A 21,075-nucleotide genomic window follows, 5' to 3' on the forward strand; every position below is an offset into this window, starting at 1 on the left:
TTTACAGCCTAAATGGACAAGAGAGAGGGAAAAAAAGAGGCAATTTTAAGCAGTGGATATGTCGTGAATTCTTTTTCATAGATGGGGAATAGAGAATCAGGGAGATGAGCTACTTGGCTGATTGAATGGAATAGAGAGCCTCTCAAAGAAGAGACTAGAAGGACTAAGCTGGGCTTGTTTAGTTAGCAAAACAAGACCCCAAATTGTGTCTTAATTGCTGCATGTACTTGGGAGCAGTTCAAACTAAAGGAAAGTGCTGGCACACAAGCAAATGTCAAGTAAATTAAAAAACCCTTGGTATTGAGAAGGTGTGGGCAGGTGACAGTACCCTACTTTCTCAAGCTCTGGTTCAACAGTAGCCAAAGCCAAGAGCTCTTGCAATGACATTCACACTGGCGAATGTAATTAAGGGCTGCAAGGGTAGCATCCTGAACAGAATTTATCTCGTGGTTTGTAATGCTTTAATTTAGTATCAAATATTCATGGACTGCCAGGGTCAAATGGGGATAGGAAAGTATTATAACAAACATGAGGAAAGTGGGATGTCAAAGTATTCAGCTGAAAGGTCAGCCATCCACGGAAACCTGTTAGGAAAAATACTGTGAATACATTGCTGCATCTGTGAGTTACAGAGCTAAACGCAAGCCACTTCTGCCCCCAGCATGTAGGATTTTGGAAGTATCAAGTGCAACATGCACAAGTGCTCACGCTCAGACACACGCAGTGTTTCGGATGAGCAGAAAACCAAACATGCCAGCATTTGGCTGGTTGTAAAGTTACATATATAAACTTGCCCAAATGTTAGAGCTTGTGAAGTTACTTCCGCAGCCTGCACTGCACAAGTCATATCTCGTGGTTATAAGGGAAGGAAAAGGCTCTTTTGAAGACCTCCTGGAAATATCGATGCAAGGTTGTTATATGATCAAATTTTTTTTTGGGGGGGAGAAGACCTGGCCAATTACGGGCATGATCCAAAGCTTATGAAATGATTTTTACTGACTTCCAAGAGTCAGGACTTACACCGTTCAACTTAATGCTCTCCAAATATATGTAGTCAATAAAGTGATTTATTGAACGAACTCAGTTCAGTAAAATAGAATGGTTTTATTCATTCAGTGAGAAGTTTTGGAGGCCTAAGGGGTGTCTGTGGTGCATGTGGTAGGGAGTCTCAGTTTGGGGAGATTGGGCCAGGAAGCAAAGCACAGGGTGAACAGAGCCCTCGACTAGTGGGGCCATACAAGAAGGCAACCAAAATTCAGAGAAGCTGTGAACAAAGAGCTGTTAGAAATCAAACCATTTCTTCTCTCAAGGGCCACATGAGAAAAGAGGGAGGATCAAAACTGGCTAAAAATAATGGGGTAAATGGAGGCTGTGGAGCAATATGGAGAGAGCAGTTGTCTGGCTGCATCTTATGGAATCTTACAGTTATCTAGGAAACGGCATGTATGGACACGGGGCTGGCACCGACTGTGCTCAATATGTGCTCGTGTTGCATCTTCAGGAGTAAAACACCCTGACCTACCATTTTCTGTTTTCCCAGTTGGCATTCAAATGCACTGGTTGCTACAAGTTAGAAGAGAATTGGGTAAAAAGAAAAAAAATAAAAATCCTTTGGAGCCAGAAATGCCTGCAACTTCAACTTGATATTATACCTGCCTATTTAGCCTTAAAGTCAGGCAGGGTGCTGTGAGAATGAGAGCTGGGTTTGCTCAAGTGAGAAAAAGCTGTCGTTTTTATCCAGGATTTTTCTCGTCTCACAGCAGCGTGCAGCTCAGTGAGGAAACTACCAAAGGATTGCATTTTTAGACACCCAAAATATCTGAAGAGAAGAAATCCTGCAGGAATGCAAACACACTTTTTAAAAAACATATAAATATATATGTGTAAATGCATATAAAAGCTATATGTATGCACATACATGTATGTCCTGTAGAAGCTCTGAAATTCATAAAAACTCCAGAGAAACAAAATTTAATTCTGCAAAATCCTAAGGCACTTTTTAGAGTTAAATTAATACTAATGTAATTAAACGGTAGTACTATTTGTTAAGAGTATTTAAATAATTAATTTTCCTACTGGTTCTACGGAGTATGCTTAGGTTCGGCAATTATATGCTAAGTGAAAGCAGTGTTGCCTTAATGATTTCATGATAATCTGACCTTTCATGGTCCTAGTTTACAGCAGCTGGCACTTTCTGTATATTCTATGGACTGTAAAGTATTTAATAGCTATGAAATACCATTCTGATGTAGTCTCCACTGTGTATGCTTAAGCCTGGTCTTGGATGACCACTTGGATGACCACCCAAGTCCTCTTTCCGGGGAGGATATGTCCCCAGTGTGCTCTGTGGGCTTAAGTGGCCAAGTTCAGTCCACTCAGCCCAGACTTTGCTGGTTTTGTGGATTTTGGACATAGCCCGGCTCTCTCAGATGCTCTCAGCATCTCAGGGTCACGAATGGAAGGAAGGGTTTTGGGGGGTCTGTCTGCAGGATCTCCCCTGCTGGAGGGCAGCTTCCAGCTGAGGGGTACACGGGAAACTGCCCTCAATTTAGGGGGTAGATAACTATTTATCATTAAGTACAATAATAGCTCTCGAAAAGCTGCCTTTGAGGGAAAGGTAATAAGGGTATTAATAAAAAACAGGTGAAGAGAGAAGGGCCCTTTTAACTTGCAGCATTATTTTATCATTGTCAATCACCTGGGATCTCCTTTGAGATTATTCCTGTGCAGTTTAATAACATTGTTTCTGTGATGACTTTAATGTCTGAACCTTTCTTCCATCCTTAGCTATGACAATAACCACTCTGCTTTTTCTCCTTCAACAAGCTATTGTGTGTGGTTCAGTACATTAAGGAACATTATTAAATATAGATGTTTCCTCTAATTAAGCCGTTGGAAAGCAATTGCTGGTCTAATCATTCGCTGGTGATAAGTATTGAAAGAAATTATATCTTACATTGAGTATTACACTTTTCCCGCCAGGCTCCAAGAAAAAAAAAAAAAAGAGAGAGAGAAACAAAAGAACAAAATGATACAAAAATAAAGCAGTAAGATTGCAAACCCAAGCACTCAAAAATAGATAATGCCAGAATTATGCCTACCTGAATTTTCCTGGCTTGTTATGAACCATAAATTGTCTCCTTCTCTGCTCCTGATCACGTGCAGTTCCCCTTCCGTCTCTGTCTCTTGACCTCTTCCCCATAATAAAATTACAAAATTTTAAAATCCCAGTAATGTGATGGTAAAATTACCATTTATTCTGGAATCCCAATGCTTATGATGTTTAGAAATTTTTATGTCAAGAGCAAACGATGTTTTCCGCTCTTGTTCCTGACAAGAGCGAAATAATGTTACTCAGAATTTTTCCAGTGCCTTCCATCCCCATAAACTCACCTGTAATTTAAATGAAAATGCTATTTGTGAACCTTGAGGGAAGCACAATTTCTTCATTGTTTCAATAACTGTATGTAGTAATAATGGTATATTTAAGGTATCTGGTTATTAAAAAATTGGACATAGCAAAAATAAAAAATAATAAAGATCCCCATCGTTTCTAAGGTTATGCATCTTGCGTTGTTCAGGAACTCATTGAAATTACTGAGTGGGAGAAGTCTGTAACGTGCCCCCTTGAATACAAGTAGTGAAATTAATGCAGACAAATATCTTATCTTGATAGTTTGCTCAGGCACTGAAGATTAGAGGTTGTTTTTCTGGTTGCTGTCACCCTTCGTAATCTCAAAATCTGAAGTTTACATGTCCTTCCTGAAGAATACTTCAGAATTTGAATTCAGTTGCATTTACTAATTCCTTACCTCACGGAAATTAGGGATCTATCCTTGAAGGAGACTTTAACAATCCATTAAAGCCTGAATAACAGAGCTATTCTCCCGCTTCTAAACAAAACAAAGCCACGTCTTTAAAAACAAGAAGCCTCTTCACTTTTTATCTTAATGGAAATAAACCTAATCAAAAGCCAGCGATTAATGGATCTCTCCAGGGTTTCTATTCTTGAAGATTAGAGAGTCACAAAGGCTGAAATAGTTTCAATAGGAAGGTGTGATGCTGAGCTCAGATTGTGTTATTTGTATGTGCTCAGCTAGAAACAGAGTTGCTAAAATCCAATTTTTGGATGAAGATTCTCTTCTTCGACAAAACGAGACAAACAGCAGCAACTCCAATATTTGGTAATTTATGTGTGCAAAAATGTCCTGCAGTGCCAATAAAGTTGGTTCCTCCCAGGAAATGCATTTAAAATACTCATTAAGGGGTGATTGTTGCACATAGGAAACATGCTGAAAGCATGTTTTTAAGGAAGTATTTTCTTGGGAAAGAAAAGTAAACCTCTCCAAGAAAAAGCAACTGCTTTTTTGGGATTGGACAGCCAGTCGTTTGCTTCTTGCAAAAAGCCCCAGAGCTCAGACTGAGGATGTTTTAGCTGAAATTTGACAAGGTTGCCACATCTTCACTACATGCAGTTGCTTCCTGTGTTCAGAAATAGAAACAGCGTTTTGCTTTGTGGAGTGGCCTGGCACCTTCGCCTGCACTCTGAATAGGAAAATGTGACAGACCTGTTGTTCAGCTCAGGGATGTTTAATTCACTCTGCATCGGTCCAAGGAGTGGGAATCTTGCCAACCAGTGGCTCCTGTTGTTTCCACAGTAGGTGGTGGAGAAATTTTAATAAATGTATTTAATTTATCAGGCTAACTATAGCCTTGACAGTAATTCATACCAACTAACCTGGCTGTATACAAGGAAAAAAAAAATCACAATGTCTGATGCACAAAGCCTGTTGCTCATCATCTATTAGATGAATAAATAAAACCACCTTCTACTGTTAAATGCACACAAAACATTTCTTGGATTTCTGCAGGCAGCTTCCATTAAGGACCATGTAATTCTGGACACACTGTTACAGCCTGTACTGTATTTGTTTTGTGTATTCTTCTCTTTGACTTCTGATCAGTACCTTGACCTTTCATAACCATCATGGGAAAAACATCCTTTTTCATTTCTTCTTTTTATTGTCTGTGTAAAATTTCATCCACTTGCTGTGAGGGACTTTGTGAGCATTGGTCCTCCTCCTCCTTCTCTGTCCTCCCGCTCTTTCCCTGGGAAGGAGGCTCGGGGATGCCAGTTGGATGGGCTCCCTGGTGTGCTTCAACCATTTCCTGACCTGGAGGACCAAATACTCAAGCTTCTGATGATTAGTTCAGCTTAGACACAAGCAGAAATCTCATGGGGATGTATAGCCTCATAGTTAAGAGCAATGAGGAATCAAATACTTATTTTTTCTTCTCTTTTTGTAGATGACATCTTGTTATGCCAAAATAAATACATCAACCTGGTTCGGTGCACTGACATCATCTTGAGATACCTGTAGCAGTGCAGAGAGCACTTGGTGTAAATGCAACCATGAAACCTTGTATGGTGAAAGTTACAACTCTGGTTAAGGCTCCTTGTATTGTTAGGAAAATCCCTCTGCTCTGAGGACTGTGCAGTCCAACTGCAAAACAGGAACGTCAGTGCTTGTAGGGGATGCAGACCTCCCAGTGCAGTGCTTGCTCTGCTAGCCTGCAGTGCCTCTCTAAAGCAGTTTCAGCCCATCCGCTCAGTGAGCCAGCCGTCACTTTGTCTTTCCTGGTGAGTGTCCCAAGACCCTTGAACGTGCTCTCAGCTTCCTATAGGCTCTAGCTGTCTAAGGCAAATGGATAAAAGGCAATGTGTTTTCCCATGGTTATTACTTTCCTAAAATCCTTCCAGACTGTTGGCATTATTTTGTTTATGAGGTAGTAGTTTGTGCACATTTATGTTGCCTCGAAAGCAAGATTTACTTGATTGAAGCTCCCAAATGCAAAGAAAGCAAAAGGCATTAATCTCTCCAATTGGAAATTCTGTAACTGGGCAGCTATAAGCTGATGTGCTTTGAGTTTCTGCAAAATGTAGCTACTGCTAAACAGCCCAAATGGTAAAGCATTTTGTAACAGTATAATGTTCTCATTTTAATCTTTCCGATCTAATTTATGACTAAATTTTCCCTTGGGAGATGATACAATAAACTCTCCTGGAAACCACTTCGCAAATATGTTGAAGGCCAATCAGGTATTACAGATATAATGTCAGAATTCTTATTGACTTGCTAAATACGTAGTCATCCTTAGCTTTCCTCAGGACAGTAAGATGTTAGCTTTGAAGATTGGATTGTTACAGAGTGGAAGCTTTGTCTTGGTCATAATGTAGTTCAATTTAAACAGCTTAGAATTTATTGTATGTGCTCAGGCAGCCTGTATACCTGAAAGTCAGATGCCTCCTAAGCAGATACACTAACAGAGGAATTGTGTTTTAGACAGAAAATGTTAGAAAGACACTCAGATGTTGATGTAAACCTAATCAGTTTCTTTAGTCATACAATATTTTTAGCTGAAAAATAGATATAGACACATGGTGACAGCTGACATGAGCTTAAGTCTAGCTCAGTCAATAGGAATAACATTTGACTATGTCTCTAGAACCTATATTTAAAAATTTAAAAGCTAGAGGTTTTTTTAATCATGCTATTTATCTGTTATTTAGATTTACTGTTCCCATTCCCACATTACTATTTTGTTATTATTTTAGCTTTCCATATCCCACATTGTTTTCCCAGGAAAGCTTTGCAAATTGAGTCAAGGTACACATTTCAAAGGCTCCCCCCTACATTTTTATCCATGACTGTTGCTTATACATTATTTATGGAGCTTCCTTTCCAAATGCCAGATTTGGACATTGATCTGCAGTTTAGTGGATATAAAATTGGCATTTGCTTTGTGTCCAAGACCTCCATCACCTTTTTTGTAATGTATATTAGCTCAGTCCCAGCCTCACTTCCTTCACGTATGCAGCAATGTGATTTCTCTCTTACACTCAATAACTACATAATGACCATACAGTTAATTCTCCAGTTTTTTGTGTATGAAGAGGCCTACTCCTGAAAAAAATGAAATGTTAAGACCAGCCATTCAGAAAACAAAACGTCAGCTGAAACACTCCAAGGGTGGCTTCTATAAGTTGTCGCAAAAAACTTGACTTAGAAATTTCCAAGGACTTAACAAAAGATGCTTCTCACTGACTGCCACTTTAAATTTCAAAAAGGCTGATTTTACTTTCAATCCACTGATTTGTTGCTCAAAATATTATTATGCATATTAACAAGGAAGTCTAGGTGTCTGTGAGGACATGAGTGATTTAAAGTTTCTACCGTCTGTCTTAAATGTTCAGTCACAGTTCAGTTCTGCAGTTATGCAGCAGTACAAGGCTCCTCAGGTACAGCTCTTTTCAAAATTACAGCCAAGCCCATCCTTTTCCTTTAGTACAAGTTAAAGCAAACTAAAAGACTACTCAAAGTTTTTTTTTTTTTTTTTTTTTTTTTTTTTTTTTTTTTTTGTGTGTGTGTGTAACAAATCTGAATCTAAAGTGCAACTTTAGTGTTTGGACAATAAATTTTCTGCAGCTGCCAAGGCAACTCCGGTTGCAATACACTACTTGCTTCCAGATCAGGAACCAGAAAACTGTTTTTCACTATCCATGTTCTGATACTTGTCAGTATGCTCAAACTTGAGGGATTTTTGTCGAAGCTTGTACTGCATATCATAAAAACCACCGGTGCTCAGAAGGGCTTAACACCTCAATTTCACGAGTGTTGACGTAATTGAAGAATACAAGACGTGGAAGGAGACAAGACATTAGCTTGTTCTGGAACAAAATTCCTGACGTGCATGCTCTGTGTTAGTTTTGACATTGTCTCAAAATGGAGTGTCCTCTTAGACATGAGAAACATCAGTATGTGCTAAATATTTCTCATGGTTGTGAACGGCTTTGAGAGAAGCTGGAAGCAGCCGTGTGCCTGAATCCCATAAAAGATGTCTCCTGAACTCTTTTGAAAATCTCAGTTTATCTTGCCATTAATATTTATAATTGTCAATGAGCAATGCATGGAACAGCTAATTGAGCTCCATAAATTGCAATAGGCTGGTTATTTCCACATGGCTACATTTCAGTTATTATTTTTTCCCTTGGAGTTGGTACTGTAACTGCTGTAGCTGCTTAGAGACCACTTTTTGCTAATTCAGTAAATGCTAATTTTTTTAATTGTCACAATGGAAGACAGTGCATTGCATCAGTGAAAATGTATGGGGAAAAAAAATTAATTGATGGCATTTCAGGTTATCAGCACACTCACTAACATGCTTGACTGCATTTTGTGAACGTGGCTGTTATGATTGCCCTGGGAACTTGTTTAAAGTTAAGCGAGTGTTCTCTTTATGGCACTACTGAATTTCCCTGTTACAGGAAACAAATTCATGCTGTTTGGTTTTGTTCTAACAGATATAACACTTACCTTTTAATTGATCAAAAAGAAAAATGTGGAATATGCTGTTCAAGTTAGCTTGAGATGTGAAAAGCTTCTGAAACAGATGATGTGGTAACTATTCACAGTAGTTGTGCTCACAACTCTGCTGCAGCATATTAACTGTGATTAGCATGGAAAAAAAAGGTCTCTGCACTTAGGAAATATTTTCCCCTTTGTGTCACTTAGAAATCAAGCTTTCTTGGGATTTAACATAATGTGACAAAATGCATGGGCCACATTGGAGGGTCGGTCAAGCTCCTTGGACCAGGCTCAGCAGACGTCTGTTGTCTGCTGGCAGCTGAAGCGTGTGAGGAGCCTTGCCGATGCGTCATGAAATGGATATTCCCTCAAAATAGAGCTTACTGTACTTGGCAACTGATGGTGTTAAAAGTGGGCCCTTGGCTTATTCCCGACATATATCTCATTTACAGTTATCCACCCTTTCTATTTCTCCCAGTGGAAAAAAAAAAAACACACAGCCTCCATGATAGATGTTTAAAGGCCATGGTAGCATTTATGAGAAGCCCCAGGTTCCTTCATCAGTCATTGATCTGTGTTTCTGGGCAGAACAATGAAGTTACCCCTTATTTTGCTGTGCTTCACTCAGGTTCATTTGACTTGAACCAGACGCCAATTTAAGATCACTAGTAACAATTGTGGCGTTCAATCCCTGCTGACAGGATAATTCTGGCCTGGCTGTTGGGAGCTTAAAATGCTTTACCTGTGCTCAGCTAGTATTATTTGTAATTAAAGCTCCCAGGTTATACGTTGCAAAGGAACGGGTTGTCTGGAGCTCATTTTTACAGGTCATCCTCTAGAAAGGTACCTCTGAAAATAACCCTGTGTTTTTCATTTTGAGATCCCATTTCTCTGTTCACCTTGTGCATGGTATAATGTGCCAGCATTAGCTGCTGAGAAATTAAACAAGACATGCATGCGAAACTGTCCTTGAAGGGAGCCAGGCTAGTGTTTCCATGTGCTGTCATTGATGAAAAGACCCAAATTCCAGACAGTACAACCCAGAACTCACACCATTAAAGCTGTTTAGCTTTTCTTTTTTTTCCAGATGGAGGAAAAATCTGTACATTAGAGAGGAAAAGCTGTCCCCTGAACATACAGCGGCAGTGTTTGCTGCAGGCTTTCTTATGCTTTGCTGGGCCTGGCTGAGGGGCACAACAGCTGCCATCTTGGAGCCGCCATCTTGGAGCCGCCATTGAGATGGGGCGGCCGCCATTTTGGGGCGGTTCCTGAGGTGTGACGGCCGCCATTTTGAGGTGGTTCCTGAGGTGTGACGGCCGCCATTTTGAGGTGGTTCCTAAGGTGCGACGGCCGCCATTTTGAGGTGGTTCCTAAGGTGCGACGGCCGCCATTTTGGGGCGGTTCCTGAGGCGTGGACATTGTCGTTTCGGGGCGGCCCCTGAGGTGTGGCAATTTGCATGCTTGTTGGAAGTCATTATTCTGAGAACTGGAAGGATGGCAAAGAAAGGCAAGGTAATACCATCAGGGAATTTCCGGCTACAGTGATGCTGTAACGGGGAAGAAAGGGAAAATTGTGCAAAATCAAAGGATGGGATGTTCAAAACATGCCTGGGTTTGGCATGACTTGCAGGCAGGGCAGGAGGTAAGGCTTGGAAGATTCTTTCTGACATGAGTCTGTGTGGAGGCCAGCAGATACCTTTGCAGTGACTCCAAAAGTGCCTGCAGTGAGCTCCAAGCAGGCAGGTGTCCACTTTCAGTAGGCGTCACGTCAAAACTAGCAGCGACTGCAAACTGACAGTGTCGGCAAAAAGTGGCTAAACCCTGGGCCGCCCGCTGCACTCCCAGTATGTTTTTTCAAGCTGAACCAGTCAAAAAAACAAAACATCCTGCAAAGCATGTAATTACTCTTTTTTATTCAAATCCGAATACAGAAAGAAACCCCAAATTGAAACACTGTGGCTCTAGACTTAGTCAGAAGGCTGCGTTCTAGCAAATACAACCTCCCTCCACCTTTTTTTTTTTTTTGCCACCCTTTTTTGTATTTCCCCAAGAATTAAATTAATATGGCTGTTTCTCCAGCAAATACGTTTGTTGGGGAGAAAAAGGTGTTGTAACACTGATGGGTTAGGAAAGAACCCTCTGGCTCTTGTTGAAATGCTTGCCATAATTTGTCATTTCAGTTGGATAAACCAAATGGGGCAGTAGGCCACAAATATCAACAACAGACCTTTATTATTTTGTGCTCTGCTTTTTATTTTCCAAACTTTGTGATGAAAATTGCTGGTGAGTGTGTGTGTGTAACTTCAGTGCCATGTGAAATGAGTGTCATTTCAGGTGTGCTTGTTGTGTGGAGGAAATAATACATAACCTTAAAATAGAAAAGATGTTTGTAAGTGACAAAAATTGGCAGGGAGGACTTGGTCAGATTCAGTTTTAGAACTGCTTTTATTTTTTATTTTGAATTCTATTCCAAGTTTAGAATGTCCCTTTAAAATAATTAGAATAATCACAGTATCACTGGAACATCAATGGAGAAATTCATGTCTTGAGTATAATTTTAATATGTCCTGAATTCTGAAGAGAAGCTAGAAAAGCTAGCTTACGGAAATTTTTGTATATGATGAAAACAAACTCCTGACCAAACTGGCTAATCTGAAATGTCTGAAAGTAAAAGAGCTATCATGAAAGTGCTAGAAAGCTTCTGATTATAATGGAATCAGTGTCCCAGGGAATAATGCAGCTCTGCATTTAATATTGAGCTACTGAACCGTACATCTCAACCTAGCTAAACTCGCTGGGTTCTCATCAAAGTGCTGTAATGACACTGTGCTCTGTTTAGATGCCAAGCAACTCTTGAAATAGCTCCAGATCTTTTTTAGCAGCTTCAGCTGAGTAGAGACATCAGACATTAGAAGGACAGCTACTGCCACGGCATATATATATATATATCTTTCATTATGTATACTGCCACACTCGGCAATAATCTTATGAACTTTTATAAACCTAATTAAAAGGTTCTTGCACACTTCCAGGCAAAATCATGGCAGCAGTGCTGAACCAGCAAAACAAAAGCTGTCCTTTGTTCTGCAAATCTGTTGTCTTTCCTTATTAACGATACATGCGCAACACGTTTAATTCAATTCTTGCCATTGTTTGCCTGTGTGTTTTTTGTTCTGGCATTGACTGGCATCCCTGTTGTGTTACTCATAGTTCAGGCATGTTATTCTAAGTAGAATTTTTTATTTCTGTGTATTGTTTAAGGTATTTACTTTGCTGAAGGGAAGAAAAAAGTGCTTGCGTCTACTTAAGCAGGCGGGTAGTTATGTCAATTTCTGTCCATTAAATACACAAACACACATAGGTATATAAACATATGCAGTGATTGCAAGGTGTTGCAGGTATGGAGTTAAGTGAGCTATGAAAACTGTATTTGAGAGACACTCTCTAACACAGAGGTTTTGTTTCTGGGAGCAGCTCTGGGCTGGAGCATCCTCCAACCTGTCCCTCCTGCTACGGACAGTGAGCCTCTAGGTGAATGTTGAAGTGACACTTCTCAGATTTCTAGGCCATTTATTTGAATTACTTGGAATAACTTAGTTTTCTAAAACATTTTTCTTTTTAAAAAACATCTTAGTACTGTTAATCTTTCGGACTCTGAAAAACTGTGTTTGTTTGTTTTTTTTTTGTGCCTTTACAACCTAGACAATCAAGTCTTGAGCATGAGCAGGAGAGAATTGTATAGCTTATCTAAAGCAAACAAAGTGTTCAGCCAGCCCCGAAGTGCAACAGTAATTTTGCTAATGGTTTTGATACTACCTTTGATCAAAATCTGGGTATATCTGTGATACCAGCACTTCAAAATCCAACTTGAATCTTTACAAATGTTTAGTGATTGATCTGATTTATTTGGAAGTACCAGGTGGTGATATGACTTACGTGCTTTGTATTTTCTCTTTCAAACGTGCTCTCCATTTCTATCATGTATTCCTGTTCAACGGTGAGCTCTTCCAGTGGTCTCTCCCTTACCCCATGTTGTGTCCTTCACTCATACCCTGGAATATCCTGTACAATGGAGTTACTCACAGACTACCTTATCTGACCTGTGGAGTTGCTATGGTGGTTTCTGCTCATATATGCTAAAGAGACCATTGACCTGCTGCCTGCTTTGAGTCGTGCAAAGTCATCCTTTCGTGCATCTTTTATGCTTATTGTGAATTTCTGCTCGAGTTTAATAAAACTGGAAAGAATGGCTACCCCTTTGTTCTCTACTTTTCAAGCCAGTATGTCTAATAAGCTCAGTTGCATGTTGCATTGAAAGAGAAACGTGGTTAAATTCAAGAAGTTGAAACAGAATTCTTTGGGGAAGTTTTGTTTGTTTGTTTTCTGATATGACTGTATCATACTAAAGCAACTGCTATGCGAAAAAATCAGAACAATTAAAAATGGACCGTTTCTAATGTGTTTGTTTAATTTTTGTCTTTCAGTCTATCAGAGAAGTCACAGGCTATGTTTTGGTGGCTTTGAATCAATTTGAATACCTGCCATTGGAGAACCTGCGCATCGTTCGTGGGACCAAACTCTATGAAGACCGATATGCTTTGGCGATATTTCTTAACTACAGAAAGGATGGTAATTTTGGACTCAGGGAACTTGGCTTGAAGAACTTGACAGGTAAGTGAAACTTATAAATGCAGTGGATTAGTCGGGAAAAAAAGAGCTTGTTGAACATGTGCATCAATGTCCTCAGTCATTTTCATTGTGCAAATAACAGGTACCATGAGAGGCTGGCAGTTCTACACTGTTTGAAAGGCTCGTTGGTACTTAATTTCATTCCTTTTCAGAATCACAGTTGAACTTTTTCCAGTACTGTTCAAATGCTATGTATGAAATTCATGCCAAGAGCGTATTTGCAACAAAAAGAATTGTTGAAAGAAACTACACACTTTTTTCTTAGTTTTGAGAACACAAATTTGGTTATTATTATGTTGCTTCAGGTGCTACCTATTTTCTGGCAAGTTAGCTTTGGCTTCCTCAGCCTCAGCTCTTGCTGCTCTGTCAGCATTGCTGCTGCTCTCACAGAGGTGGGGGAAAGAGAGGTGGGTGAGAGGGGACACTGGATCTTTGGTGTATTTAATTTAAGACCTCCGCTTTCAAATAAAAAAGTTTATTACATATAGTGATACTTTTTTGAGGCAAAAATGTAAACTAAGTCTATGTTTCCGTGGTCATCTGTAAGTTCAGGGCTGGATGGATAATGATGTGGGGTAGGTCAGCATTTCATATGTCCCAGATGAGGGTCTGCAGTAACTGGTTTGAGAGATTAAATGCTGGCTAAATATCATATCATATATTGCACTGTAACTTAATAAAGGCCAGGCAGTGGCAAAGTTTCTTTAGGGAGTTCACAAGAAGTGTTTTATTTGTACATGGTTCCTTGTGAAGGGAGGGTTGTCTGCTATGATCATTTGTACTTTTAAGTTTTGGAGTTTGTGAAATGGCCTTATTTCTATAAGTGGCTACATGCTGAGTGCAAACACTGATGTGAGCTGGACTTGAACCTGAATACAGGGAGGTGGGAGCATTTTGAACTGTATTAAGGCACCCTTCGCTCCTGACTTTTTTTGTGTTGGTGTATTCAGTGATACAAAAGTGCCTGCGGTTCCCTTCTGTTCAAGCCTCTCTGGGTTGTACAGAGATGCTTTCAAAAATAGAAAAGAAAAGGAGATTTTGACTATTTTACAGAATAAAACACAATTTTAGCAGACTTTCTGATCAGGTTCATTCTTCTGGTCAGACTTCTAACGCTTTTGCTCACTGAGGCCATCATGCTGATACCAGTGCACTTCCCAAAGTCTCTAAATCCCTGCTGTGCTTCTCTCTATCATTGTCATAATCCAATTTTCTCCTATTCTGTTCCCACATTTTCCCTACACTTATGATTTAGGGTATTCATTATGGCTGCCTGTGCCTTCACATAGCACAGTTACAGCATCATGTACTAATTTTCTACTTCTTTGGATACTTTTCTTGTCTATGAGTCTCAAAATGCTTTGTAAAAGACACTAGGCTGGGTGAAACCGAGACTGAGAGGTGATGTGAGGCCAAGGCCAGGAAAGGACTGGAACCCTTTTCTCTTGGGCTAGAGGCTGTTCTGCCAGGAAGCAAGGGTTGTATTTTCAGTGCTTGTTTATCCATGGCTTTACTGCTCAGTAACATGAAAAACCTTATCTTTTAGGCCCTGGCTCAAGATTTTGTTCATGAACTAGCTGCCCTGTGCCAATGAGCAGTTCGTCTGACTCCAGAGGTTCTCTCTGGAAGCTGTTTTTATGTGATAGGCATAACACCAAAACCATCCAGCAAATAGCTTGACCATCTTTTCAGGTGTTGTGAGAAAGTCTGCCTTAGCTCAGCCTTTGAATCTTCCCTAACATGAGATCATCACAGCCACTTCATCTGATTTAGGTGTTTACAAAGCCCTCTGATGGGATTATTTGGCTCAAAACCTATTGTTGTCTCTTGGAAGAGAAGTTCCCTAATAACACTAGCTTGTCTCTGCTGAGTGCTTAAAATAGCTACCGGGTGCTGCGTATGAGCTAGTGTGTACTTAAAAATACTCTAATATTTTCTAGATAGCATGTGCCAGGGCCCTGTGAGTCCCTACAGCAGCTGTTCTTTGACCATTTTATATACTGTTTAAGATGCACCTGACTATTTTAACCCACAACCTGCTTCTTGTTGCAAATGCTCTCCCTGGAGCGTATTAATAGTTAAGTCATTTTTGTAACACAGCCTTAATAACTACATAAAAATAAGTGGTGGTTGCGGGAGTCAGTGATGTTGCAAGGCCACAAAAGATCAGCTGTGTCTGGGTCTTCCCTGTGCCTACCAACCGCTCCATATTTACATCAGAAACAGCCAGTGATTTGCACTGAATTTAAGGTGAAATTTATGGTTCCCATGAACTTGCATCCATCAAGCTTCTAGTCCACTACAGATTTAAAGAGATCGGCTGTGAATGGTGCATTCCTTCCACCAGAGTAAAATATAAACGTAACACCTGCCTTGCATGCCCAGAACTATCTTTCCAGGGCTTACGTTCACAAAAGCTCGGGAGGTTCTGTTCTTATTTGTGCATTGTCTGGATGCAGGGTTCCTGATGCTATTTCAGTCTGTTACTGCACAGTGTTCAAATACAAACGCTACCCCTGTGTCAAATAAATGCAGAGGCTGTTCTCACCTGCAGGTTATCCTATGACTTAACTGGAGGCAGGATTTCATCCCCTTGTGACGTACCATTGCATTATTTTTAGTGTGTTGTTAACAGCTGTGTTTTTATTGTCAGATATGTCTATCATGCTTTCATATTTAAATGTAACTTTAAATGCTTGAATTTTTCCCCTTAAGCTATATATGTGTATATATAAAAGACAACTGTGAAGGCAGTAAGTTTTATCTTGCACAGAAAGCACGATGCAGTTCTCACTCGTGATGTCTGTCATCCTGAGAGGGAGTTTTGTTTGTGCAGCACAGGTCAGGAGCAGATCCTAAAATTCATGTGACACTTCCAGCAAATCTTGCCTATAAAAATCAATTTCTCACTTATTATAATAACTTAGTCAACGATTCCACAAGTGTCAAAAACAAAAAGACATTGAACTAATGAAGAGGCTGCTGTCATCTCAGCTGGACTCATCTCAGCTTGCAGATTCAGCTGCCAAGTAGCCTTAAAATAAAATGCAGTTTTGACATACTGAACGTATTATTCAGGCTGAGATTAGCAGAATAACTGATGCTGAGGGTATGCCACCTTCTTCCATTTACTGCCTATGAGCTAGTGCAAATCATTCCTGTCTTTCCCATGTAGCTAGGCAGTCAACCTTAACTTATCCAATGAAAGGGCATAATCATTGTTCACACTTTGAGTACTCCAAATATAGAGAATACCTGATGGCTGCATTTCATTATGGCATTTATCTTCATGAGCTGGGAAGGAGGGATAACTCACAAGTGCCAGAACCACTTATGAAGCATCCCATATTTTCTTCCGAGTGAAGATGAGTAGCAGAGATCTACAGCAAATGATGCATCTTTGAATGAGCAGAGATAACGTCATCATCTCCCCTATTGGCCTTGGAAATAGAAGTTTCCCTGGAATTCCTTAAATGTATTAGACTAAAGCAGATTGAGGAGTGCTTAGTTTGATAACACATAAAAGCAGGAAAATTTGTAGTTTCTTACTTGATAGCTTTCAGGAATGGAGATAAAAGCTAAATTAAGGCAACTGTGGTTCAAGTGGCAAATGTTGTAGCCCAAAGGATTTGGCCAGTGATAGCCAAAGAAATCTCATTTGGTTGGTAGGAAAGTGATAAGGGAAAGGATGGTTTTCACTGAGTGTAGAAAGTGATCCATTGTAAATTTTCCCTTCTCCTACAGGTCTTTGTAATATTTTTGTTTGTTTGTTTTAAGTTTTGATTACATTTTTAATTGTTCTGTAAAAAAAATTTGAACATTCTGTGATAATTTTCAGTATATTTTCAATATATTTTTTCCTCAAGAAATCAAAAATGCTAAAGGGTGCTTTGGTGGGGGGAGAAAAAAAGAATGACCACTTCTCTGATAAAGGTTACTTGTCAGTGATTTTCTATCTTCCTTTTTTTTTTTCTTTTTTTTTTTTTTTTTTAAACAAGGACTGTTCATTTACTATCATTACACTGCAGCTCAGTCGAGATTGAGGGAAGGGCACGGGAGGAGTCATATTTTCTTTTGGTTTTGTTGACTCTGCACATCTGGGACCAAAGGTGCTTTTGGGAATCTTACTTAGATACCTGCCCAGGGCCTGAGCTCCTTTAGCTCCATGTGACTGCACATCAAGCGTTCTTTCAGAGGGGTAAGACCTCTGCCTTTCTAGTGCCTCTCCTTGGAGCACATGCACGTTTCATGAGCCACTGCTGAGTTCACAGTGCTTAGAGGTACAAAGGCCTGAGCATGACACCTGGCCTGAGCAGATGAGGCTGGGGTGTGCTGGTTGTGGTGTACTCCTTAATTGCTGCAGCTTCCTACTAGCTGGGCAAGCTGGGAAGAAAGCAATATGTAATTTGCCTCAGGCTTCCTATACAACAGGTGGGCAAGGCATCGCATCTCTAACCTCGGAGAGGTGTTGCTAGGATACGTGAAGGAATGAGAAATTTGTTTAAAAAATCCCTTTGGTACCCTCTGCAGTCAGGGCTGCTGCAGGAGTTAAAATGTTTTGCCCAGAAGAAGCTGCAGTGGCTCAGCGACTGCCCAGGCATGCTGCTTTCTCTGTGGCCTTGGAGTTGCACAGACCACAGAGGCATTTGTATCCCAGCACATCTTTGCTGACTCTCCAGCAGGTAGAAGAAAAGAGAGGAACACCTTGAGCACGGCTGTTCTTCCCCTGGGAAAGGAAAGCTGTTCAGTGCTGCGGCACAGCCCCTGGGGGCATGGTGCAGGACCTGCTACGGGTTCCCCTGTCTCACCTGTATGGAAAGAAGGGCCAAGGCTTGTGACTGCCCTTATGCTAATAAACGTGCCAGCTAGCAAGCAGCCGTCTCCCCCGGGACACTGTTAGACTGTCTTGGAAAAAAATTGCCCCACTGCAGGTAGTGCTCTCCCCTGACACTGTCGCATGTAGCCAGGGGAGTCTGGAGATGGATCTCTGCTGGCAGGAGCGTGCAGGCACCTCGTGCCGAGCACAGAAACTCCGACCAGCGTGGATCCAGCCTGTGCCGTGCCAGTTGGCATCAGTGCCTGGCAGCTCTTCCAGGCGCTCCTCGCTGCACGGCTGCAGACGTGGCCCCGAGGAGTCCCAGATAAGGGACCCACGGGGCTGAGGTGTAACCCCTGCAAGCCAGCAGAAGATGGCTCACAGGTGCTATCGAGGCACATAGGCATATTGGACCCGGCCAGAAATAAATACTGATTTTGAGCTCCATGAGATTTATACTCATGAGTTGACAATGTTCAGTAACAATGGCTGAGCTTTGGATTTTTAATTTCAGCAAGGCTAGAATTTTACAGTCTCTAAAGGATTCAGATATGCTTTTGTCATGCTAAATGGTATAACTAATGTCTGATTTTTTGCAACCTGTTGTTCGCTAATTTATGCTCAGCTTTATTTCAAAGCACTTTATTGTTTTTAGTTCTGTCTCTGATGTTAGAAATGTGCGACCTTGTTTGGAATGATTATGGCAAGGAATTAAAAGAAAAGTAAAAGCTTAGAGTAATGATTTATTGGTAAATGTGTTCTGATCAGATGCTCAAAGGATTCCACTGACAGGATTATCTTAAACTCCTGCCTTTGCTCCCTGAAAGCTGTTTGCTGCTTCCCCCCAGCCCAACCAATATTTTCACATAAACTGTGAAATGTACATTGTGTGTTGTAAGCAGGCTAAAACAGTTTATTGCAAGTCGTTTGCAGATTGTTCCCTGCAAGTCTCCGGTATCACACAACAGGGTAAGGTCACATCACACAGCCCCTCCTGCAGCCAAAACAGGGCTTAAAATTATGGGGAGGAGAAGCTAGGCCAAATCCTTAGCTGGTGTAAAGTGGCATGGTTCCTTTGACTTTGTAATGAAATGAAATTCAAATTGCCCCTTGCTTTCTTCAGTGGATAATTTAATTCACACTTTAATTTATAAGTTAACTAGTGCCTAACTCCCACTTAAGCCCTTTTAAGGATGTTGTATTCAGGATGCTCTGTCAGGATTAATACCAGCTAATGATAGCTGACTCAAGGCATGTCTGCACCATGCCGCGGAGCTCTGTGTAGGACCTGGAGCTAACATCAGGCTGGCTGGCTTTAGAATTAGCGTAGCTGCATCACTGGGGTCCTGTGCCTGGGCTAAATAACCCAGCAAGGTGGACCCAGCAGGTTGCTCCTGCCTGAGTATGGTCCCGGGAAACAGAAGCACCTTGTCCTGGATCTTAATTAAATGGCTGCTGCGTGAAGGGGAGTGGAGTGGGTAGAAGGATGGGGAGACGAGAGCAGATAGAGGAAAGCCTTCCCAGTGCTATGGTAACCTGCACCTCTGCTGCTTTCTGTTGTGAATCACCATCTTTACAATAGAGCCAATAACATTTGCCACTTTAATTAGGCTGCTTTTGAGAGTTTGGTATGAAAATGTTAGTCAGGGAGGACCTGAGGTGATGTGGAATTTAGCTGGTAACACCATCAAATGCTAGTTTCAATGTTACTACACAGTACATCCAGGTGTGCTGCTATTGTCACCTGAAAATGCCATGTAAAATAATAATGTCATTCGTTCCGTCTTTCTTGGCAGTTTTTCCTTTTTACCTCTCTGCAGTAGTTCTCTCTCTGTGCGTTTTTCAATTATGAGGTAAGAAATTCTCCAGATTTCGGATGTGTGAAACACCCTTTAGCTTTTTTAGAAATATGGGCAATCAAGATAAATCCAGTAATGCTGAAACCTTCTAGTAATGTAGTAGCTTTGCCTGACTTCAGTGACTTGAGAGCTTTAAAAGCACAGGGACTTCTCTGGCCACATGCTTTGCAGGGAGTTAAACATCTGAACAGAGTAATCCCTCCATTTCAATCACACAGGTCAGGAATGGGTGGCATTTCAAAACATCCAAGTTTGGCAGACAGATCTGTGCTGAGCTACACTATAACTTCAGTAAAATGCAATAAGCATTGCAGACAGGAAGGAATTGTGTGGTTTGTGTGGCAGCACTGCTGGAAAGATGCATCCCAGCTCCTGCGTGGGACAGAAAGGAGCTGTATGCCACAGCTCAGGCCAGGGTCTGGTCTAGAAAAGGTCTTTTGAAATGGAAATCCTTGTCACTCCAGTGGTTTATCTTCTTCAGTTTGGAGAAGAAAAGAAGCATTAATTTCAGCGCTTTAATTTTTTTAGTAGTTTTTGTCTTGTTCTTTTTTTCTTCTCCCTACAGTCTCTTGAATTCATTGATTTTCTTATTTCCTTCTGACAGGCCACAGCTGACAAGGAATTTGGTGCTTCTGTAGCATAATGAAAGCGTTGTGTTACGTGTGAACGTAACCTTCTGGCACTCCCTAGCTAAAGGGCAGGTTGTAGAGTAGGCAAGTTCTGCTGCCGCTGGGCTGTGAGCTCTGAGCCACTGGTGTGGCAGTGGGGCTGTGGGGTCTAGGGCTCAAAATGGGAATGAAGCTCTGGGAGTCAGATGCCAAGTTTCATGTATTTAAGTAAAGATCTGGGCCTCAGCAGAAAGCATTTCAGTGGCGTTGCATCATACAAGGCAGCGTATGCCTACAGAGCTGGATTTAAACCTGGTCCAAGAGTGTGAGCTCCCTTATCTAGCTTCTCCAGGAACCTATAGGAGCCGGGGCTTAGGACACCATTCTTTAAAGCATTCATCAAGTTCAAAGAAGATGGAATTGGGCCCCTAGGTTTGCAGTGTGGAAATAATTGATGTTCCTAGGATCAGAGTCTGTTTATTTTCTTGTCATTTACCGAGGGAGGTTCCCTAGAAACTTTATAGGGGAGGGACCATAGAGGTGATGAACAGAAGACTGTTTAATTTACTGCATCTAGCTCCCGTGAAGCCCCTGCAGACAGATGAGGCAAAAAGCCCTCCTGTACACTTGTACAAGGACGAGGCTGTCATGGAGCCTGCACTGGTTGAAGGAGGCAAACACTCACCTTCTGCTTGGCCAGCTCCATCCCAGGCTGCTTTTTCCTTCCCTGTGCACAC

At 41.1% G+C, this 21,075-nt stretch overlaps 1 protein-coding gene across 7 annotated transcripts in view; it reads left to right on the forward strand.

Annotated features, from left to right (window-relative positions):
• ERBB4 (erb-b2 receptor tyrosine kinase 4) overlaps nucleotides 1–21,075 on the forward strand; it is a 564,466-nt gene that overhangs the window by 271,294 nt on the left and 272,097 nt on the right. For all 7 annotated transcript variants that reach the window (XM_072040464.1, XM_072040460.1, XM_072040461.1 and 4 more), the window contains exon 3: nucleotides 12,851–13,037. In XM_072040464.1, the coding sequence (XP_071896565.1) occupies nucleotides 12,851–13,037 (187 nt within the window). The remainder of the gene's footprint in view (nucleotides 1–12,850; nucleotides 13,038–21,075) is intronic.

This window comes from Anas platyrhynchos, chromosome 7 (assembly GCF_047663525.1).
Source record: "Anas platyrhynchos isolate ZD024472 breed Pekin duck chromosome 7, IASCAAS_PekinDuck_T2T, whole genome shotgun sequence".
Taxonomy (NCBI): Eukaryota; Metazoa; Chordata; class Aves; order Anseriformes; family Anatidae; genus Anas; species Anas platyrhynchos.